General features: G+C 34.8%; 1 protein-coding gene across 5 annotated transcripts in view; it reads left to right on the top strand.

The window, feature by feature from the left end:
* The window catches only part of CWF19L2 (CWF19 like cell cycle control factor 2), a 123,581-nt gene that overhangs the window by 62,626 nt on the left and 36,161 nt on the right, over window positions 1-24,794 (top strand). For 4 of the 5 annotated variants that reach the window (XR_005203195.1, XM_037745200.1, XM_017547045.2 and 1 more), the window contains exons 11-12: window positions 895-1,011; window positions 3,559-3,696. Coding sequence is in view for 4 of the 5 variants with exons in the window: in XM_037745200.1 (XP_037601128.1) it covers window positions 895-1,011; window positions 3,559-3,696 (255 nt within the window). In the remaining variant the exon portion in view is untranslated. The remainder of the gene's footprint in view (window positions 1-894; window positions 1,012-3,558; window positions 3,697-24,794) is intronic. The other variant, XM_017547046.2, reaches the window with a different exon arrangement.

Below are 24,794 nucleotides of genomic sequence, written 5' to 3'. Positions count from 1 at the left end.
GTTATTTCACTTAGGATAATTGCCTCTAGTTCTATCCATGCTGCTGTGAAAGATGTTTCCCTTTTTATGGTTGTGTAGTATTCCAGGGCATATACACCACATTTTCTCTACTCAGTCATCCATTAGTGAATGCTTCGGTTGATTCCATGACATTGCTGTTGTGAATAGTGCTGTGATAAACATTTGAGTCCAGGTGTCTTTTCGATATAATAATTTATTTTCCTTTGTCATTCCCTAATATTCCTTATTGATTATTAGAATCCTTCCAATAACATTCCATTTCCATCATAGAATAAAGTTTACCCTTACTCTGTACTGTGCCAGGCTTATACTTGGCGAAAAGTTTGTAGGAAAAATATTATGGCTTGAAAGTATGTGGGATATAATTACTTCTGAAGAGTCAGAAAACTGAAAGGTATTCAAAGGCTGTTAATAGGAAGAATAGAAGTTACATGTAGTATTATTATATTTGCTAGTTTAGCAAGTTTGTCTGTCATTGCTTTATTTCTTATAATCAACTTTTAATAGGATCTTTTAAATTTAAAAAGATGTTAAACATTACATCCGCTGCATAAGTGATGAGCATTCTCATACAATGCTACATGTACTGTTGATACATCGTCATCTTTTAATATTGTCTAGATGAAAACTTTTATTTGAAATTTTCTTTTCTTGATTGCTTTTTAAAAAATACTAAAACATTGGATATTTTTCACACTGTATAATGATTATGGTCATTTTACAGTATAGAGAATAATGAAAATTCAAGAGATTTAAGGCAATCTACAATATTATGTGAAAACTTAAATCATTTTAATGCTTTTTTTTGTTATTAAATAAAAACATTCAGCTTTCTTCACAATAATTTCAATAGTTATCTCAATCTTTTTACAGAATGAAGACCAGCAAGAAGTAATCCTTGTCCGAACAGATCCGTCTGGTAGAGTATGGCCTGTGAACACACCAGGAAAATCTCTGGAATCACAAGGAGGAAGAAGAAAGAGACAGATGGTATGTTTAACATATGTCTTTGTTTATTAATTCAGAATTCCTTCTTTCCCTTGGGGCTTTTTTTGTATCAGACTGCAAAATATTTTCTGAAATGTAGCCTTCAAATGCCAATATTGGAAGATAGTAAATGATGTTATTGCTTTTATTTAGTTATATCTCTTTGCCTTTTACAGAATGGAAACTAATCCAGCTATGTTTTTTCAAATAGTTGTTAACATTGAATGTTTAAGAGAATTTTAATTTTAGTGTACATTTCTTTGATATTGTTTTCAGCTGCTTTTGGCATACTTGCTATAGCTCTCAGGGAGGGAAAACCAGAGCTGTTACTAGTGTTAGACAGCTAACCTGAGACCTGGTGATGGGGTATCCATACACAGTAATGGCTTAATTATGTAGGTGCCATGATCCTTTATAAACCTAATTTTCTGTTCCATTTTCCAACTCTAGCAATTAGTTTTTAGCACTACCTTGAGGCCTTTTAGATGGCAAAAACAACGTAGTCAGCTTTCCCAAGTTAGGTTTTTTATTTTAAATTTGGAAGATCAGACAAGTGGTGATTGCATACACAAAAGAACTGTTCATTCAGAATATTTCTGTCAAATGTTTATTTTTTGCCTTTTGAGTGCCTGTGTTGCTAGAGGTTCTAATTAATTAATTCAACAAATAGGAGTGGAATAGATATGTCTTCTAATGTAATGGGAGGAATTTGGTGCTTGGAGAGGTACAGGAGAGAATAGTAAAGGTTTGAATTATATGAAATGATGGAACTGACTAGGGATCCATAAATGCATTGTCGGAAGACATTGAGGGTCCTTTTTGAGTTGCATACTACTGAGCATTCTAGGTATGGGAGTAAAGAAGGTAGACACTTTCATTCAGGATTAGAGTTTGCTCTTTGAGTGTAATGAAAAGACAAGAGGGCCAGAAATTAAGTGTGTGGAGCCAGGGGGTGATTGAAGTCATGGGATATGAGATTTAAGTTGTAAAGACAAGAATAGTAATGTTGGGAAACGTCGTTGCACCCCTGTTCCAAAGATCTCAAAGAGGTTAAAGATAGGGTTTTATTTGGATAAGGTAATGTGAGAGCAGCATTGCAAAGATTTAATTTGGGAGGAAATAAATAGTATTTTTCTATTTCACACCTGGATGTATGGAACCAACTGAAAGGAACATCTGGGACTAAATTAAATGGACACCAGAATCTCAGCTTTGCTTTGATAAAAGCTGTTTACAGAACAAGGGTTTAGTAATTAGAAGTAGGTGCCTTAGTTTGGGCTACTATAACATAGACCGGGTGGCTTAAATAATAGAAATTTATTTCTGACAGTTCTAGAGTCTGAGAAGTCTAAGATTAGGGTGCTGGCAGATTCGTTGTCTGATGAAGGCATGCTTACTGGTTTGTAGATGATAGTCTTCTTGTATCCTCACATGGCGGAGAGAAGAGGGAGAGAGAACAAACTCTCATGTCTTTTAATAGAGGTACTGTATCAATCAGGGTTCCCTGGAGAGACCGAACTAAGAGAATAGATGTATATATGAAGCGGAGTTTATTAAGGAGTATTGACTCACACAATATCAAGTTAAAGTCCCACGATAGGCCGTCTACAAATGGAGGAGCAAGGAAGCCAGCCCAAGTCCCAAAATCTCAAAAGTAGGGAAGCCGACAGTGCAGCCTTCAGTCTGTGGCTGAAGGTCCGAAAGTCCCTGGCAAACCACTGGTGTAAATCCAAGAGTCCAAAAGCTGAAGAAGTTGAAGTCTTATGTTTAAGGGCAGGAAGCAGCCAGCATGGGAGAAAGATGAAGGCTGGAAGGCTCAGCGAGTCAAGTCCTTTCAACTTCTAGCTGCACTGGCAGCTAATTAGATGGTAACCACCCACATTGAGGATGGGTCTGCCTCTCCCAGTCCACTAATTCAAGTGTTAATCTCCTTTGGCAATACCCTCACAGACATACCCAGGAACAATACCTAGTCCAATCAAGTTGACACTCAGTATTAACCATCACAGGCACTAATCTCATTTCTGAGGACTTCATGATCAGAACTCAGTTACCTCCCAAAGACCATGCCTCTTAATACCTTCATATTGAGATTTCAACCTGTGAATTTTGGGGCAACATAATCATTAAGTTCATAGCAGTGGATTTGCTAATAATTCACCTCTGTTTTTGATATACTTACTCCATGTCTGGATAACTTCAGTCTTCCCACCACAGTGGTAAGAAATTTTAACCATAAGGAGAAGAAGAGCAGAAAAGAGAGAAGAAGGGATAGAACAGTTTTGCTGTTTCATCAAAACTCAGAAATCAGATAGTATCATGCTTCTTTCCATCCCTGGGGAAGAGGAGAGGAAAGAGGCAGAAGTAGGGAGTGTAATTCTAATGGAAGTTCTTTAACATGGAAGCTGGTAGATTAGGGATAAACTGGAAGGAAAGGTTGTGATATATAATGGGATTTTTATATTTAACATTAGATTTTTCTGTAATCCATTAAGAAATACCTCAGAGACTTGTGTTTTCATTAAATTCATAATGTTCATTTTGTCATAGGTTTCAACCCATGAGGAAAAAGAAAGGGTCAGATACTTTCACGATGATGATAATTTAAGCCTAAATGATTTAGTCAAAAATGAAAAGATGGGAACAGCAGAAAATCAAAGCAAGCTCTTTATGAGAATGGCATCTAAGGTAAGATATATTCCTAGCATACCTTTGAATTTTGAGAATCAGGTTATTCAGTGTAACAGCATTCTGCTTTTTGGAGAGATTTGGTTCTTTCTAATCTTGGTTCATTTTATTAAATTAAATCCTTTGTATGACTTATTAGAAACATACATTTTGGAATTAATCTGGTTGAGAAACAGACATTTGAAATTTTGTTTTTAAATATAGACTATGGTTTATTTCTGTAATGCATTCTGTGGAGATTTTAATTACGTATTTAATCTGCCCTTTAAGAGAAAATTTTAAGCCAGAGTTAATGATTGGCAGTACACTGTTCATTAGGTGACCAGTCTGCCTTGTCTTAATGTTCTTCCAGTTCTTCATAATTGTCCCATGAAGAGGTTGAAGAAAATATTTGGATTAATATATTATGAATTATGGAGAGTCATTTGGGAATAGTCCTAAATCTATATGAAAATATAAATTATTATAACACATCATTATGGGTATTATGAATTTTTGTTTCAAATAGCATTCTTTGTGGCAGTCTCTTCCACTGAAGTCTCTTTCAACACTACCTTTAGCATTTTTTTTATAAAATAGATGTTGTATTTAAACTGTTCTGTAACAAGTTTTGGCAAACTGTGACCCCCATGAGAAAAATTCAGCCTACTCCCTATATTTGCAAATAAAGTTTTATTGAACTACAACTATATACATGCATTTACATATTATGTAAGGCTGCCTTCACTCTATAATGGCTGAATTGAGTAGTTGTGACAGAGAGTGGATAGTCTATAAAGCTGCAAATATTTACTGTATGGCTCTTTACAGAAAAAAAATGGCCAGCTTCCACTCTATAATACCAATGGTTACTTTTTGGTAGTGGAAGTTTGAACTGAGTCACTGAGATACAGACATGGGATGGGGAGACCTTTAACTGTATACCTTGTCAGACTTATAATCTTGTATTTTTTAACTTTTAATATTAACATAATTATGTATGTTACCCAGTAAAAAAACTAAACTTAATGAAAACTAAAATAAAGTAACCAAGGTATCTCTGTGTATATGTGTGTGCTGGGGAAGAGGGCAATAAAATGAAATTGAATTTAAATGGAAATGGCTTTTGTACCTATCACCAAGAGTTACTTGAAATCTTACATTTAGCCTATTAAGATAATATACCTCTATTTATTTTGGAAAAAATGCCAGAAATTTCCTAGGGTCTGGAATTTTAATGCAGAAAGAAGGAAGACATATTTTTATTAGTTTCCTTTTCAGAAGTGGTACCACTGTATATGGAGTCTGAATTAAATAGTTTTAGCAATCTTATAAACCATTCAAGTTTATGTACAAGAGAAAAATCCTTCTTAAAAATTGCAATAGCTATTTATCAATTCAGCAATTGTCATTGAACACTTGTTTTGTGCCAGATACCATTTTAGTTGAGGGATACAGAGAAGCAATTAAGTCAAAGTTTGTGCCCTCAGGAGCTTATATTTCTAGTGGATGAAAAAGACAGTGAACAAATATATAAACCATGTAACAAATAATATATTACAAAATTGAAAATGGTTTTGTAGAAAATCAAGCGAAGTAGAAGGAGCTGAGATGATATTTTCAACAGAGTGTTGAGGGAAAGCCTTTCTGTATAGGTAATGTTTCATCAGACTGAAAAAAGTGAGCAAGAGGTCCATGTAAATATCTGAGGGAAGATTATTTCAAGTAGAAGAAACAGCCAAGGATCTGAAGCAGAGACAAGCTTGGAGAACATCAAAAGACAGCAGAAAGACAAATGTTATTGGTAGTAAAGGGAGGAAGAGAAAGAGAAGTAGAGATGAGATAGGAGACAGGAGTCAGATTACTTAGGTCAGGGGGCCCCAATCCCCGGGCCACGGTTGGGTACTGGTCTGTGGCCTGTTAGGAACTGGGCCGCACAACAAGAGATGAGCAGAGTGAGCCAGCAAAGCATTACTGTCTGCGCTCCACCTCCTGTCAGATCAGTGGCAACATTAGATTCTCATAGGAGCCCAAACCCTATTGTGAAGTACACATGCGAGGCATCTAGGTTGCACACCCCCTTGTGAGAATCTAACTAATGCCTGTTGATCTGAGGTGGAAGTTTCATCCTGAAAACACCTACCCCCACCACTGCCCATGCCACCCTGTCTGTGGAAAAATTGTCTTCTATGAAACTGGTCCTTGGTGCCAAAAAGGTTGGGAACCGCTGAGGTAGGGTCTTGCAGGCCTGCCTCAAACAAATGGAGAACTTTAGCATTTGTTTTAATGATGGGAAACCATTTGAAGGGTGTTTTTTTTTTTTTGTTATTGTTTCAAGGCTGTGTTATTATTTGAATTATATTTTGACAGCATTTTTCTGGCTTCTCTTTTGAGAAGGCATTGGAGAGAAGCAGAAGTGGAAGCAGGAGATCACTTAGGAGGAGAATATTATGTTAGTTCAGATAGAGCCATAGATGGATTATGATGGTAAAACTGGTGAAAATGTCAGGATATGGGGCATTGCTGGTGCCATATTACTGAAATGGGAAAAATTGCAGGAGGGACACATTTGGGGACTGGGGGGAATCAAGAATGCTGTTGTGGACATGTGAATTATGAAATGCCCAGTCACATGGTAATGTGGGCCGACTGCCCCAGAGTTCTGGGTAGATGCTGGCTTTCCCATATAGATTTGGATGTGTTAGCATTTAAATAGTATTTAAAGCAATGGGATTGAAGAAGTGATTAATGAGGAGAATCTGAAGACTGTGTCCTGGAGAGGACAGAAAGGATTCAGCAAATAAAACTGGGAAGTGTAGCCAGTAAAGTACAAGGAAAACCAAGGGTGTGGTGTTTCAGACAGGGATGTTGTGAATGACTGTGCCAGCTGCTTCTGAGGGGTGTGGAAAATCTTTGAAGATGGGAAATGGCCACTGGATTTGACAGTGTAGAGGTTTCTGGTGACTTTAATAAGTATGGGTGTTTTTTTTTTTTTCCCAATAAGGAAAAAAGCCTGATTATGTTGGGTTCAAGAGTGAAATTGAGAAGAATTGACCTTAGAAAGGAGCTGATTATCATGCACCAATTATATAAGGAGGAATGGCAGAGTATTAGTGTTAGTATATAGATGTAGGTAAGCTCTTAAATTTGGTAGTAGAAAAATGAACAAGAACCAGATGTGGTGGCTCACACCTGTAATCCTAGCACTTTGGGAGGCCAAGGTGGGAGGATCACTTGAGGCCAGAAGTTCAAGACCTGTCTGGGCAACAAAGTGAGACCCCCCATCTCTACAAAAAACAAACAATCAGGAAGCTGAGGTGGGATGTTCACTTGAATATAGGTGGATGTCTGAAACTGTGGATGATACCAGACCCTATTCATACATACCTGTGATAAAGTTTAACTTATAAAGTATAATTTATAGATATAGTAAGAGATGAACAACAGTAATCATAAAATACAACAAGTATAACAATAAGCCAGCATTGCTACTCTTGCAATTTAAGGCTGTTATTAAGTGAAATAAGGGTTATTTGAAAACAAACTCTTTCATACTGCAACAGTCAGTCATAACTGAAACGGCTACTGAATAACTAAATGGACAGGTAGGCAGCATACACAGCATGGATGTGCTGGACAAAGGGCTGATTCACATCCCCTGGAGGGAATGGAGGAGAACAGCATATTTCATCACACTACTCAGAATGCCACACAATCTAAAACTTATGAATTTTTTATTTCTGAAATTTTCCAACCACAGTTGACTGCAGGTGACTGCAGCCATGGGAAGTGAAACCACAAATAAAGAGGGGTTACTGTATTGTATAGGATTGTTTATTTAATATTGGCCGATTTGGCAATCCTTGCATCTTCATTACTTTCCCTAAACATTTACATCTTTGATTTTTTTTTTTTAAATTGGAGTTCACTAAGCTAGAACATTGTAGAAGCTAGAATACTGTAAAAATTTACCAGTGATATTTGACCCTTAAAATTTCTGTTTCCAGTCTCTGTTAGCTGAAATAGAAAGTTCTGACTTAGAAAATAATGTCCCAATTTTATAAAATGACGTTTTGAATTAAATAGTTATATAAATCCATTCCTATTAAAATCGATTTATGAGAGGTCTTACTAGGATAGACAGTAGGTACTCATTAAATGTTTATTCCTCACCTTTCATTCATTTTTTACATTATTTATAAATATATGCTCTTTGTTTTGGTTTCTATATGATTTAGCTATTACCCAATAATTTCAGCAGAAATCAACCGGAACTGGTAGCATTAATAAACCTACAAATTAGATAAACTATTGAATGTGCAACTGATATACATTCAATCCAGACTTTTAAAAAAAGTTTTTATTGACCAATTTACATATTATTGAATTTGTAGCAGTGTTGTGTTAATATCTTGACAGGTGTGTTATTTTTATCTAAGCAAATCGTTGTTTGTTTTTCTTGTATTATTTAATGGAGGTGATTTTTCTTAATATACAAAGCAATGTCAGTTCCTACCTATGTGCAGTGGGGCTAATGGAAGTACAGGTTGCTATGGAAATGCTGATTTTGCATTGTGGTTTTTAGTTCATCCTGCCTAATAATTACAGCAGAATAGCAATTTGTTTTGTGTGTTTAATAATTAAAATCAGCTGTGCTAACAATTGGAAGCATTACTAAAAGCTTATAAAAAAAAGAAAGTATTTGAAGTGTTGGCCATATTTCCATGAATACTGTGCTTAATCTCTTCACTCTTAAAAGTTTACGAACCAAAGTAGCCAAGTTATTGAATATTTAGATAGCGATATTGTTGGTACATGGGTTAGTTATGTCAGATATTTTCATGAATGACCCAAAAAGTTCATTCTTATGTTTCTTTTTATTATTAGTTTAAAATCATTACTTTAAGACGGAGGTTGGCAAGCTTTTCTTGTAAAGGACCAGATAGTAAATATTTTTAGCTTTTTCTTGCAATTACTAGCACTGCTGTTGTAGCACAAAAGCAACCATACACGGTATATAAATGAATGGATTTGACTATATTCCAATAAAACTTTATTTACAGAAACATGTGAATGGCCTGATTTGGCCTGGTAGTTGTAGTTTTTCAATCCCTGGACTAGAATATATAATCTTAAAGGCAAATGTATTTGAATTTGGGTACATGTTGAACATACCTTATCCAAAAATTAGAAATCTGAAATGCGTTAAAATTCAAAACTTTTTGGACACTAAGTTAGTGACACATTTGCTTTTTAATGGTTCAGGATACACAAACTTTGTTGCATGTACTATTTAAAATGTATAAAATTACCTTCAGGCTATATGTATTAGGTATCTATGAATCATAAATGAATTTCAAGTTTAGATTTAGGTCCCATCCCCAAGATGGAATGTATATGTAAACATTTAAAAATCCAAACAATTTAAAATCTGAAACACTTCTGGTTCCAAGCATTTTGGTTAAGTGATATTCAATCTGTACTGTTCTTTCTTAGTTGTTCCTCTGAAAATGGACCTTAGGCCTTGGGAATAGTCAGGATTAGTTGATATAAATTTATAAAACAATACTCTGCTTATTTATTTAGTCCACACATGTTAATTGAACTCATTCAATGCATGAGGTTTACTGGGGACATACTGGCACATGACGAATAAATGATCATTGAGTTTATGGCACTTATGAAGCTAGTGGGGAAAAGGATGCACTAAATAATAACTATGAAAATAGTTCAGTCAATTTGGATATACAAAGTACTGCGACAGACAAGTGAAAAGTCTTTTGGAAGTAATACCTGGGTGTCCTAATTTAAACTGGGGACACAGGAAAGGTTTCATGTTGGACAGAAGTCTGATCCTGCCTGTGCTTAGCATTTAGGTCTGCCCTACTGCCTTTTGCTGTTGATGTATATTTCACTTTTTAATTAGTACCTTATATTTGTTTACTTAATTTTTACTGCCCATTTTTTCCTTGCAGTTCCGAAATTCAGGTTATATTTATGTTCTTTCCAGTTGTATTTTACTATTAAATCTTTAGTAGCATTTCTTTCTTATAACTAAATCAAGAAAGAGATTTCATGACAATTATGAACTTAATTGCGTTTGTATAGGGGAATTATTCTTGTTTTTTTATCCTTTCTATATTTTTCAGTGTTTTTGAATATGTACTACATAATTAATGAAAAGGGGGGAATAAGAAATATTCTGAAAAAGATGTGTAGAGAAAAACTCTCTTTTAAACTGTGTTTTTCCTCTACTCTTACATCACAGTCATCAGGACAGAAGCCTTCTGTGAACAAATGTGTGGGTTTTTTTTCTCCACTCACCAAGCCTTGGACACCAGCAAGATGTCCTCCAATTCAGTTCTGACACTTGTCTACCTGGAGATAGTGTCTGATTCCACAGGTTGGGGGCTCAGTTCCCAAGTCTGTCCCTCAGATGCCCAGGCTGGTACCAGTCACAAGTCCAGCCTTCCTGAACTTCTGACCAACCAGCTTCAAGTTGGGATTCACATGACCCCCTCATCAGGTTTGATTAATTTTCTGGAACAGCTCACAGAATTCAGGGAAACACTTAAATTACCTTTAATGGTTTATTATAAAGGTTATCACAAAGGATATAGGTGAAGAGACGTGTAGGGTGAGGTATGGGGGAATGGGTGCAGAACTTCTTTGCCATCCCTGGGACTGCCACCCTCCAGGAACCTCCATGTATTCAGATATCCAGAGACACTAAATCCAGGCCTCTTGGGTTTTTATGACGGCTTGGTGACTTCAGTATTCCTTCCCTCAGTGCATAAGGTGTGACTCTCTCTGGGGATGGTCTTAAGACCCACAATAGAAAAGGAGATTACAGTCCTGCCTTGGGGCGTGTGAAAGGAGGGCAGGAGAGAGACTTTCCTGAGGCCTGCCTCTGAGATATAAGATACCCAACATTATAATACAGTACTGTAACAATAGCTAGGGGAGTTATGAATCAGGAACTGTGGATGAAAACCAATGCATATCATAATACCACAGAAGTATATGTTAGTCTAATTTTCTTACCATAGATATGCCAGGATCTTCACTATGTTGTTCTAGAACATAATAGGTATATAGTAACTTGTTTTTGATAAATATATTTCTTCCTTTGAAATCATAGAATGAAAGAATTTTAGATTTGGAAATGGACCTTACTAATCTTGTTTAACCTTTCACATTTTATAGCTGAGGAAAGTGAGACTTTCAGAGAATTAAATGACTTATGCTAGGCTAAGTAACTGTCCTAGTCTCCATAGCTAACGAGTTGCAAAAGCCAGCACCAGAAGCTTCAGCTTTACTTTTCAGTCCACAATAAGCAGTACTGTCATTCAAATGACTCATGTCAATGGATAGTTGTTGACTGTTGCCTAAATTTAATTGCCTTTGTTCGATTTCCATGTATCATTTATTGATATTTGGGAATAACAAGCTGTGTATGCTTTGCTTTTTCTTAAAATATATTCTGTTGACTCCAACATTCTTTAAATATAAATTCTTCCATTTAAAATTTCAGAACGTCAGTGTTACCTTGGCAACTTAAACCAGGCACATCTTCAAGAGATCTATATACATCTTTCCTCATTAATTTTGTTAGTACTATGGGCAGTAATTTTATCCTTTTTGTACTGATAGAGCATTAAACATGGGCTGGAGGGGACGAAAAGTGAAAGGTACAAGAGAGGAATGATAATGGAGAGAAAAAAAGACTCTTAATTAGGATTTTATCTTAAATTGTAAGTAAACAAGATGATTTTATTGAGCAATAAAATGTTTGTATTTTTACTGATTTTTTTTTCTATGTTTGTATCACTTAAGCCTTAATATGTTTTCCCCGGGAAGTAATCTTTAAAATACATATGACATGTTTCTCTAATAATATGTAGTTGAAATCATCTACTTTTTTTATTCTCAGTAAATTATAATATTAATTTCAAATTTCAAGAGATTAACAACCTGATCAGTTGTGGTCAGGTCCTAGTTCTTGACCCTGGTAAGATTTTATGAAGTCTTTGGACACTCTCAGATTTTAATCAAAGTTTAAATTGTTGACAGTTGAGCCTAGTGGTTTAATAGCTTCACTATCCATAGAGTCCAAAATGGTATGAAGTTTATATTTAATCAACAAATTCATCTATTTCCAATAAATTTAAGAGCTTGGAGCTTAAAGGATAGTTTCACAGTTCTGATTAAAATTTTGATGTAACAAACATTGACATAAAACTTGAAATGGTTTTGTAAGAATTAGACTGCCGTCTATTTTTCATTGTTGTTCATTCTCATAGATATTAATAGATACATGGTGAAATTATCTTTGGAAGGGGCCAATCCCAGAGTGTGAAATCATGTATATGTTCCTGTGATATCCCCTAAAGGAAATTTGAAAGTCAGATGTCATAAAATAATAAATATCATGTTTTACCTTTTTATGGAACTGAATAAGATAAATATTGACTTAGTTTATTCATTTTCCAAAAGACGTAAGCTTGAATCCAGTTCAGGCTGTTGAACAAAATAATTTTTGTTTTTCTGAACCTGACCTAGGGGTGAGGGGAGTGGAAAGAAGGTGGGATCACCAGAAGAATTTATTTAATGTTTTTTAGTTCAGGTTCTGGTTTTTTTTTCTTTTTTAAATGCCAAAATATATATAACATAAAATCTACCATTTTAATTATTTATAGTATACAATTCAGTGGCATTAAGTATTAATACACTGACAATATTTTGCAACCATCACCACTATCCATTTCCAGAACATTTTTTTATTATCTCAAACAGAAGCTTTATATCCATTAAACAGTAGCTCTCCTTCCCCCTGTCCTGTTCACTGCCTTACACCCCAAGCCCCTGGTCACCTATTTCTATTTCTGTGAATTTGCCTGTTCTAGGTAATTAATAGTAAGTAGAATCATATAACACTTGTCCTTTTGTACCTGATTTATTTCACTTAATGTTTTCAAGTTTTCCATGTATTTAGCATTTTTAAGAATTTGATTGCTTTTTAGGGCTGAATAATTCTATTGTATATATATAACATATTTAAAAACTCCATTCATTTGTTCATGGACACGTGGGTTGCTTCCATCTTTCAGCTGTGGGAATAATGCTCTGGTGTCTCTGTTTTCAGTTTGTTTGGGTATATATTAATATCTAGACATGGAATTGCTAGATCATACGTAACTGTATGTTTGGTTTTTTGAGGAATCACCAAATTATTTCCAACAGTTTGAACAATTTTACACTCCCACTAGCAGCGCACAAAAGTTCCAACAGTGTCTTGACATTCTTGCCAACACTTATTTTTTTATTTTGTTTTTTATAAAAGTGACTCTGGGTGTGAAGTATTATCAGTTGTGATCGGGTCCCAATTCTTGACCCTGGTAAGATTTTATGAAGTCTTTGGACACTCTCAGATTTTAATCAAAGTTTAATTTGTTGACAGTTGAGCATATTGGTTCAATAGCTTCACTGTCCATAGAGTCCAAAATGATATGAAGTTTATATTTAATCAACAAATTCATCTATTTCCAATGGGTTTCCAATCCAGTCGACTTCAGGACTTGCTTTGAGCTTGAAGGATAGTTTCACAGTTTTGATTAAAATTTTGATTTAATAAACACTGACATAAAACTTGAAATGGTTTTGTAAGAATTTGACTGCAGTCTGTTTTTCATTGTTGTTAATCCTTGTGTAATAATGAAGTACTAATTAAATAGATTCATTACAAACCATTTTTTTCCACATAATGACGCTAAAGAAGCCTCTAGTTTTCATAGAATTTTTATTCAAGGATCTGAGTGTCTGATTCTTAATAAAATGACAGTTAATTTGTAGCAATTCAGGTTTTTCTTTACACAGACATCAAACTGGGAAAATAAATTAGCTTTCATGGTTAGAAGACTTAAATATATTTGTATGTTTAAAATTTAGGTTATGAATTTACTTGTGGTAACTACTTCTGTTACCAGGCTTGAATTTGGAAACTGACTGAACAGGATATCAGTAATAAATCAGGTTAACTCCCTAACTCATGTGGATGATTGTTGCCATTAATGGATACAAAAGCACTTTTCATGTGCAGTTATCAGAATCAGAATCCCTCTGTAACATGGCTTCATAACCTTGGTACTATTGATATTTTGGGCTGGCTAAGTCTTTGTTGTGGAAGGACTGTCTGTGAACTGTAGAAGGTTTAGTAGCATCTCTGGCCTCTAGCCAGCACATACCAGTAGCAACCCCTCTCACCCTAAGTTGTAACAGCCAAAAATGTCTCCAGACATTGCCAAATGTCCCAAATAACAGGCAGGAGGCAAAATTGCCTCATTTGTGAACATAGTCTTGTGAGAATCTGGGAGAAGATAGTAATAACTACAAGTTTTTGAGTACTTGCTAGGTGCCAGACCATTTACATACTATAATACTTATAATTATCTCTTAGCAGTGGTATTATAACCCCATTTAATAGAAACTGATGCTCAGAGATATTCAGTAGCTTGCCCATGATCACATATATCTTTAAGAATCTTTGTTTTCAGTATTTCCAATATCATTGTGTAGTACTACTATCTAACTCAGATTAGAAAGGTTCTAGTCATCAGATGAGGGAGAATGATTTCTCCTTTGTTCTCCACATCCAATCTGTTACCAATCTTGTCAGCCTCCTTCTCTTTGTTCCTGTTGCCACACTGTCCTTGCTATCATTGTTTCTTATCTGGTCTAGGAAATAGCCTTCTAACTAGTTTTCTAGTACTCCTTCTTAACTTCCACTTCTTTCTTAACTCTATCTCCCTGAAACCAGAATAATTTTTGTTCAAAATGTGCATATTCTCCTTTAGTCTCTAGGTTAAAACATTTTGAATGTACTCTGTTGCTGTTAAGGTAACCACCACGTTTTTTAATGTGGCCTAACAAGACCTCGAATGGCCTGGCCACTACCTCTTTAGCCTCGTCTTGAATAATACCCTTTTGTTTTGCTGCTTCTGCTCCCTCCATGGTGACTTGCATTCAGTTTGTCAAATGAATATACTTTCTCCTTCCACAGACTGCATATACTGTTTCTGCTATTTTTTTGTTTTGCCATCTTTTATCCCCTTTTATCTAGTTGATTAAACAGAAGATTCATACAAATCTCATCTTTATAGTAACTCTTTCAGGGAAGAGTTATTTAGTCCCTCTGTTAGCATCTCAAATTGCCATCACAGCCCTAACTTGACAGTTCTTTGAGTAATCCTTTATGTAGTGTTTTTCCCACTGTTCTGTAAGGTTCATGCCATTGGCTCACCAATATATCCTATCTAGTATAGTCATTAACACATAATAGCTGTCAATAAATACTTGTTTTCTGGAATCTCATATTTGAGACTTGAAGTCAATTTCATGGAATTCCAGAAACCTCATTTTCACTATTATGCAATATTGCTTAGAAAATTTAGATATAGTCTGTTGTTCCCACTGATGCCTGTGGTTTTGATTTTGCAACAATAATATTTAAAAAACAAGCACAAAAAAAGGATGATGAATAAAATGATGTCTTGGCTGTGGGATGGGGGTACCATCTTTAGTCTCTTATTTTTGTTGTCCTTTTTTGTCAGCCTTCTCCACTTTTTAAAAATTTCAAAGTGGTGACAACACTGAGCTGTAGAGAAATCGTCATTTTCAGGTTTTATCATCTAGAACTGTGGTCCCAGGGACAATCAGATCCTGGGGTAGGTTTCCTGGAACGTGTGATTAATTTTTAGTGCACAGAATCAAGAATTGAATATAGACGTTTTTAAATTTCAAAAATAGTGATATTCTTTCAGTATATTTTATATTGTATTAGTGTATAACTAGAAGCTCAGATGCTTAACAAATGGCATGAGTATATTACTAGCATGCCTGAATAAAAGTAGCAATGTTTTAATAGCACCTTTAAAAAAATCAGTCTGTAATTCATGTCTTACTTTAAATATTGAATATATAAAATTACACATAAGCCAGTGTCATGTTGGAGAATAGTCTTGAGTCCTGCTTCTAATTCCTATCATTATCTCTTTTCTAACAAGGAATTCAGGCAGGAATTAGAATTTTTATACATCTTGGCATAATATGCATGACCCAATAATAACATTAAAGATAGAAAATAGAAATCTTAAAATCATGAAATACCAATTTTCTCAAAAAAGAATAGTTTTTGTTAAATAGTTTTCTTAAAGTTATTGAATTATATAGAGTAAAATGAAGAAAAGTACTTATGTCTCTCAGTTTAATGTTAAATTATCTATATTACAAGACAAGGATGACAGGAATTACTTATAATGCTCCCAGTTCTTTTGGACATATACATATTCCAGTGAAAAGCATTGCCACCTGTTTGTCAAAGCTAACATTAAAGTTTGTTTTTATTTACTTAGATGGTAAGAGAGTAGTATAGAATTAAAAACCATCCTAGATTTCAGTTGCTAACAAGTCATGCTATTTATGTATGGCATCTGAAATATCCACTTCCATTTTCAGGGTTTAAGAAGAGGTTTTCTTAATTCTGTGACTCAACCTCAGTGATTTATTCTCTTTTTCCAATGCCATGCTGATTTTTTTTTTCCTTCAGTAAACAATCTCTTAGGAAAGGATGACTCATTCTTGTGCATAAACTTATCTCTCTAATATGTTAGTTTTAATTCTCAAATGTTTTGTGAGGGATAGTGAAGGCAAGTGAGAAATCAACTTAAGGGACTCAACTTAAGGAAATGAAAGAATTTGATTCTCATGTCATGATAACTCACAAGATTTTAATGTGATTTAATGAAATTCCATTGATGTGTCTTGTCTGACTCCCTTCCCCTCTTTCTTAAACAGGCTTGGTTAGTTAGCATGATTTATTGAGCGTATCTATTTAGCTGCTAACTTTTTAGCATTGCAGTGGTGCCTGATTTTATAGAAGAACAACTTTTAGAAATACAGTATGTCACCTGAGAGTTCCTGTAGTAGGATGTATTTTACTTGAGATTTTCCCTGAACTTAGTAGTTATTTAATCATTAGTAGGCTGAGTATCAAAGGACTGTTGACTTTGTTGGATGCTTATTTGGCACTTATGCAAATAATTGAAATGTGGATATATTTCTAACTGTATCAAAAAGGTCATATTACAATTGCACCACTGTACTCCAGCCTAGCTACAGGCTGAGATTCTGTCTCTAAAAAAAAAAAACAAACAACCCTTGAAAGTTAGTTTTAATTATTTGTAAAAGAGCTAGGTAATATTACATTTCAGATAGCATAAATGTATAAAGTGAAGAATAACACCACAGTTTTAATTATGTTGTCTTAATACATCATTATTTGCTCTTCTGTGTCTTTATCAAGTTGGCAGTTGGCTCTAGTTCCACTTTGAAAAATAATTTCTTGTTGGAATCATTTTCTTTGGTTGGGTTTTAAATCTTAAATTAATTTTGAAAATATATAGAATCTGTGTCCTTACTTTCCTCCAGTAATAAATTATTGTGAATATTTTGATACCATAATAATGCAATATACAAATGAGAATTGGTAGTAGAAGCTGCAGGATTCAAAAAGTTGCTTCTAGCTAGGATGCCACTGTGGGCCAGAGAATAAGACAAGCATTGTGTATCTTTTTTTCTGTGGTTTGTCATTATGATTTAAAAAATGTGGCATTTTGTGTTTCTTCTCTTGATGCTAGTCAAATGTTTATGGATTGTAGGCTAGCTTTTCTATTTTTGCTCCAAATGTAACAACTGTTTATTGATTACCTAGAGAGGGTGCCTCTGAAGCTCTACTGTTATGTTATAAATAATTCTAATGTGTTGGTTATCCAGTTTTAGAAAAGAAATATAATAAAAGCACCAAATTATAAGTGAAGAAACAGACTACCACAAGGAGCTTATGACAATAAGAACTGACAACAGACTTTATGGAGAGCACAAATAATGAAGAGAGAAATGTATAACTAAAAAGCCATGTAACTCTTGTAATATAGTTAGCATAGAACAACTGGCGTTACATTCTGGCCAACCTAAATTCTGATTTGGAGTAGTTGCTGGAAATGGAAGAAAGACCAATGGTTCAATCCTGGGAGGTTGTATGTTTCCAGAAATTTATCCATTATCTCTAGATTTTCCAGTTTGTGAGCATGTAGTTTGATCATCATAGTCTCTGATGCTCTTTTGTATTTCTTTGATATCAGTTGTAATGTCTTCTTTTACATTTCTGATTTTGAATGCGCTTCGCATTCTAAAGCACCATTCCTGAATTATGACACATTATTATCACGGTAATTATTGTGTATTATCAGGAAAAGATTAAAGTTTCATTTATTATATTTTAAAAGGCAGGAAAGCTTATAACACTTCGGGAATATTTCCTTTCAAAATGGCTACAAAAGAAATATTTTTATATTTAAATGGTAAATTCTTAGCTATTTGGAAAATTTTGCTAATTAGAAAAACATATTCTGCCAGTTTAAAGTAACCAAGGTTGTATTCTCAGTATCAATTATAATTTGGCACCTCACTCATTATCAGTTGTCAGTTACTGTTTAATAAATTTTTGATATCTTTGTATCTTTCTCCTGTTTATATGCTTTATTTCTGATTTTTAGTAGTTGGTGTGATGGGAAGTGAGGCCAGTAGTTCAGTCTTGGGAGGTTTTATGTTTCCAGGAATTTATCCATTTCCTGTAGTTTTCTAGTTTGTGAGCATATAGTTGATTTATAATAGTCTCTGATGCTCTTTTGTATTTCTGTGATATCAGTTGTAATGTCTGCTTTTACATTTCTGATTCTGTTTATTCGGTTCTTATCTCTTGGGTAGTTTAGCTAGCAGTTTATCAATTTTGTTTATCTTTTCAAAGAGACAACTTTTTATATCATTGATCTGTTGTATTTTTTGGGGGGGATCTCAATTTATTTCTGCCCTGATCTAACTTTTCTTTTGCTAATTTTGGGTTGATTTCTTCTTGCTTTTCTAGTTCCTTGAGGTGTGACATTAGGTTATTCATTTGTTATTTTTTCTGCTTTGTTGATGTAGGCATTTAATGCTACAAAATTCTCTCTTAGCATTGCTTTTGCTGTATCTCACAGGTTTAGATGTGCTGTATTTGCATTTTCATTTGTTAAAAAAATTCAGTAAAGTTTCAGGATGCAAAATCAATGTACAAAAATCAGTAGCATTTGTATACACCAATAATAGTGTAGCTGAGAATGAAATCAATAAGGTAATCCCATTTACGAAAAATAATACCTAGGAGTATATTTAACCAAGGAGGTGAAAGATCTCTACAAGGAAAACTATGAAGCACCTGTGAAAGAAATTGTAGATGACACAAATAAATGGAAAAACATCCATGCTCATGGATCAGAAGACTTAATAAAACTAAAATTGCCATACTGGCCAGAGTAATCTACAGATTGATTGTAATCTCTATTAACATACCAACATCATTTTTTACAGAATTAGAATAAACAATCTTAAAATTCATGAAGCCAAAAAAGAGCCTTAATAGCCAAAGCAATCCTAAGCAAAAACAAACAAAAAAACCCAGAGCTGCAGGCATCGCATTATCTGACTTCAAATTATACTGCAAAGGCTATAGTAATCGAAACAGCATGGTACTGACATAAAAAATAGACATACAGATCAATAGGACAGAATAGAAAATACGTAAATATAGCTACATATTTAGAATCAACTGGCCTTTGACAGAGTTGACCAGAACATACACCAGGGTAAGGATACCCTTTTCAGTAAATGGTGCTGGGAAAATTGGTTTGCCCTCTGCAGAAATATGGAACTGGGCCCATATCTCTCTACATAAACAAAAATCAACTTAAGATGGATTACAGACTTAAATGTAAGACTTGAAACTATAAAAATCCTAGAAGAAAACCTAGGAAAAACTCTTCTGGACATTGATCTAGACAAATAATTCATTACTAAGACCTCAAAAACATGAGCATTAAAAACAAAGACAAATGGGAGTTAATTAAACCAAAAAGCTGCTATGCAGCAAAAGATACAATAAACAGAGTGAACAGACAACCTCCACAGTGGGAGAAAAGATTTGCAAAATATGCATTTGTCAAGGGTCTAATATCCAATAATATACAAGGAACTCAGTTCAGCAACCAACAACAAGTAGTCTCACTAAAAAGTGGGTAAAGGATATGAATAAATATCTTTCTAAAGAGGATGTGCGAATGGCCAACAGGTAAATGAAAAAATGTTCAACATCACTAATCATCTGAAAAATGGACATTAAAACCACAAGGAGATATTATCGTTCAGAATGGCTATTATTAAAATTTTTTTAAAAACCAGATGCTTGTGAGGATGTGGAGATAAGGGACCTCTTATGCACTGCCGGGGAGAATGTAAAAATTGGTACAACCTCTATGGAAAACGGTATGGAGATTTCTCAAAGAACTAAAAGTAGAACTACCATTTGATTCAGCAATCCCATTACTAGGTATCTACTCAACGGGAAAGAAATCATTATATAAAAAATTACTTGCACTTGTATGTCTATTGCAGCAGCGTTCACAAGAGTGAAGATAATGGAATCAACCTGTGTCTATCAGTAGACGACTGGATAAAGAAAATGTGGTATATACACAGTGGAATGCTATTCAGCCGTAAGAAAGAATGAAATCATGTTTTTTTGTTGCAACATGAATGAATCTGGAAGCCATTATCTTAAGTGAAACAAGTCAGGCCTAGAAAGACAAATTATCAGATGTTCTCACTTTCGAGAGCTAAATAATCTTGTATACACATGGATGTAGAGTATGGAATAATAGAAAATAGAGACTCAGAAGAGTGAGAGGGTGGGAAGAGGGCAGATGATGAGAAAATTATTTAATGGGTGCAATGTACGGTGTTTGAGTGATGGATACTCTAAATGCCCTGACTTCATTACTATACAATCTATGCATGCAACAGGAGAATACTAAGAGGCGCACTCAAGGATCTCCTACATTCCAGACATATTTCCTCTTAACTCTGTTGTGTAGTCCAATCCAATTTGCCCTTGATAGTTAGGATCAGTTGCTCCAGCCAATGCAACGCCTTTTCATTCAATGGAGTGAGGAGTCAAAGCAGCCAGGTAAGCAATCCCAGCTTCAAGTTCAGTGAGTCAGAGTCATTGTTGTGTCTCATGGAAGTATTTCTCCTTTTATTTTTTAATAGAGATGGGGTTTTGTCATGTTGCCCAGGCTGGTCTTGAATTCCTGGGCTCAAGGAATCTCCCCACCGCCTGCCTTGGCCTCCCAAAGTGCTGGGATTACAGACAAACCGCTGTGCCTGGCCCTGTATTTCTCCTTTTGGGACTAAAACCTCTAGACCAGTAGAATTTAAAGTAACAGGAATAGGAAGCAAAAATTTTGCTAGTTTATCACAAAGGGTAATAGTCGCTCCTATTTTTCCCTAAGATTCCCAGACCTGTGGATCCTAATTTTGGATCATCATTGTTTGGATGCTGAATTAGAGCATATACTATGTCCTGGAAGACATAGTCCAGCTCTACAAAGAATGCACACCTAGCTGGTACTTGTAATTACATCTTCAAAAGGACAGTTCACTGTTCTGTGCAGCCAACTACTTCAGAATCATGGGGGTTTGGGCAGAAGCATGGCATGCCGGGAAAGCAAAGCCGTATCCAAAGTAAGTATCTATTCCAGTAAAAAGAAAGCACTGTTTCTTCCATGATGGAAGCGGTCTGTTGTATTCACCTTGATGGCCAGGTGGCTGCCTTATCCCTCTAGGGAGATTTATCATATCAGGGGCTCATTATTGGTCTCTGTTGTTGGCAGACTGGGTGTTCATCAGTGGTTGTAGCCCAGTTGGCTTTACACGTGAGCCCATGGTGAGCTCATGTGTAACTTTTATCGGTGCATGGCCGTTCACAAGCTTTGAGACAATTGTAGGTGTAGCTAGTGGCATAAATACTGTCATGTGGGACATGAGTATCCTTGCACTCTCTGTTTGCATACCTTTTCCCCAGACCACCTTGTCCTCAGTTCTCTAATTGTGTTTTAAGTCCCTGACCATCCAGCCAAACATGATTTTGAGGAGTCCTCAAGACCACCTTTACTTCTGACACCAACTACAATTACATAGGTTCCTAAGGCCATTCTTGAATTTAATATTTTGCTGGACAAACTCACAGAATTGACTAAAAGCGGTTACTCATGGTTAAAGTTGATGACAGTGAAAATTGATGACAGATTAAAATTAGCTAACCCTCTCAATTCTTCTTCCTTAAGCCCTAAGCAGCTGCTAATCTATTTTGTCTATAGATTTCCCTGTTTTTGACATTTCATAGAAATGGAATCATAGAAGAGTGTTTTTTTTAAATGACTGACTTCTTTTATTTAGCATAATGTTTTTATAGATCATCCATGTTGTAACAAGTATCAGTACTTCATTCTTTTTATGGCCAAATAATGCTGCCTTGTGTGCACCACATTTTGTTTATCCATTCATCATTTGATGGCTATTTAGATTGTTTCTACATTTTGGCTATTATGAATAATGCTGCTATAATGACTCATGTACAGGTTTTTGTGTGGGCATATATTTTCATTTTCCTTGGGTATATATATCTAGTAGTGGAGTTTCTTCATCATGTGGTGACCCAAGCTTGTCCAACCTATGGCTCATGGGCCACATGTGGCCCAGGACGGCTTCGAATGCAGCCCAATGCAAATTTGTAAATTTTCTTAAAATATTATGAGATTTTTGCGATTTTTTTAAAAATTAGCTTATCAGGTATGGGTAGTGTTAGTATATTTCATGTATGGCCCAAGTTGGTTCTTCTTTCATTGTGGCCCAGGAAAGCCAAAAGATTGGATACCTCTGTAAGCCATATATTTCCTATTTTATTAATCTATGTTGAATTGTTTGAGGAACTACCAGACCGTTTTCCAAAGCAGCTACACCATCTTACATTCCCTAAGAGTTCTAATTTTACCACATGCTTGACAACACTTGTTATTATCTGAGTCTAGCCATCTTAGTGAGTATGAAATGGCTAAGTTACTGTTATTTAGTTTGTGTTTCTGGTGTACCAGAAAACACAAAAGGATTCTGTCTAAATGATGAAGAGGCTTATTTTCATGCCCCACTCTTCTTTGTTTATCTCCTTTCATCCAGCAATTTTGTTCGCTTTTTCCATCTTAGGCTTAGTACATTCTCCACTATCTTTTACCAGTCTGTCTGTTAAAAAATGTTGATGGTTAACTGTCACTTAATGAGAATATGGTAGGCTGGAGGTCATAGAAGAGGTATACATGATTGATAAATTAAAAATATTTTGTATCAAAGCCCAAAGAAAAGATAATGAGTAAAAATGCAAATCGAGGCTGTAGGAGGAGGGAATTAATTATTCTTGGATCAGTGGGGACCGTATTTCCCTTGTGTTGAAGCATCGGTCAGACTTAATTGACAAGACTGTATCATTTTCGGTACAAACAGTAAATCAGAGAGGTTCGACGACATCCATGAAAACTAGATTTAAGAGTAGAAATGTCATCTTCCATGTATAAAACATTTGATTTGAATTGGATGTTCTGTCTGATCATTTATGAACTTTTCAAAAACACAATGGGTTATATCATATGAAGGCCCAGTTATGTACGTATAAATGTGTATTGTGGTCCTGTTAATATATTTTGGATAAGATAAATACCTACTAGATATCTGTGTTCCCATTGATAAGTACCTTAACTTGATTTGGTATGTTTATTCTAGTTGAGATAAGTTTTCTTCTAGCTCTTTATTCTGCTTCATAGACTGTATTCACAATATAACCTTTCTGTGTTTCAAACATTGGTTTCTTAAGGGAGAAAGCCTCACTTATATGCGAGACATTCTGCCATTTTGTAGTCAGACAAACCCATTTTGATTCCTGGTTGTGTCCTTTAATAGATGTGTGATTTTGATTAAGTTACGTAGTTTCTCTTAGCCTCAATTTTTGATCTGTCAAATGAGAATATAAATTTCTGTGTTGCAGAAATATTTGGATTAGAGAATACTTAAATTTTATATTAATATCTAGCATGTAGTTGGACGCTTATTCATGAAAATGATTAGTCCACCAGTTCTGATGTTTTTTTAGAATGCAATGAATTATGGTTTAGATGAGGATATAAAGTTAAAACAATTATTTGTAAGGCAATACAGTTTACATAAATAGACAAACCTGGAAAACTCAAGAAGTATGCAAGAGTTAATATGGAGACAATGTGGAAGAAAAAAATAAATTGCTAGTAGAAGCAAGGAATTCAGTGTGCCCTAAGAAATACCTTGGTAATAATCCTTTTACCTATCAGTGATGGCGTTAAATAAATTTTCTTCTATTTACATTGGATTTTATTTTTTGTTCTTTTTCTAGTTTCTTAAGGTGGCAGTTGGCATCATTGATTTGAGAACTTTCTTGTCTTTTAATACAGATGTTTAATGCTATAATTTTCCCTCTAAATTCTGCTTTAGCAGCATTGCACAAATTCTTGTATGTTGTATTTTTGTCTTTTGCTGTTTAAATTCATTTCTAATTGCCTTTTTAATTTTTTGTTGTTTCATGGGTGATTTAGAAGTACATTATTTAGTTTCCAAGTATGTGGCAGTTTTCCAAAGATATTTCTGTTACAGATTTTTAATTTAATTCCATTGTGTTCAGAGAACATACCTTAAGTTACTAGAGTCTTTTTAAATTTATTGAGACTTGTGTTATGACCCAGAATGTCATCTATCTTGGTCGATGTTCCATGTACAGTTGAGAAGAATGTATATTTTGCTGCTGTTGGGTGGAATTTCTATTAATGTCAATTAAGTCAAGTTGGTTGAGAGTGTATTCAGGTCTCCATAGCTATTGCTTTTCTGTTTGTGCTACCAATTACAGAGAGTGGGGTATTTAAAATCTGATTACAGTTATGATTTATCTATTTCTCTGGCAGTTCTATCAGGTTTTATGTTATATGTTTTGAATCTCTGTTATTAGGTATGTAAACTTGCGGATTGTTAAGTTCTCTTAAAATTTTTCTTTTCAACTTATGTAATCTATAGAATGTTATGTCCTCTTGATGTTATAACTCCTTTATCAGGTGACCCTT

The sequence above is a fragment of the Cebus imitator genome, unplaced genomic scaffold (assembly GCF_001604975.1).
Source record: "Cebus imitator isolate Cc_AM_T3 unplaced genomic scaffold, Cebus_imitator-1.0 Scaffold194, whole genome shotgun sequence".
NCBI classification, from domain to species: domain Eukaryota; kingdom Metazoa; phylum Chordata; class Mammalia; order Primates; family Cebidae; genus Cebus; species Cebus imitator.
The sequence above is the reverse complement of the archived record's forward strand: the minus strand, read 5'-3'. Positions and strand labels throughout refer to the sequence as shown.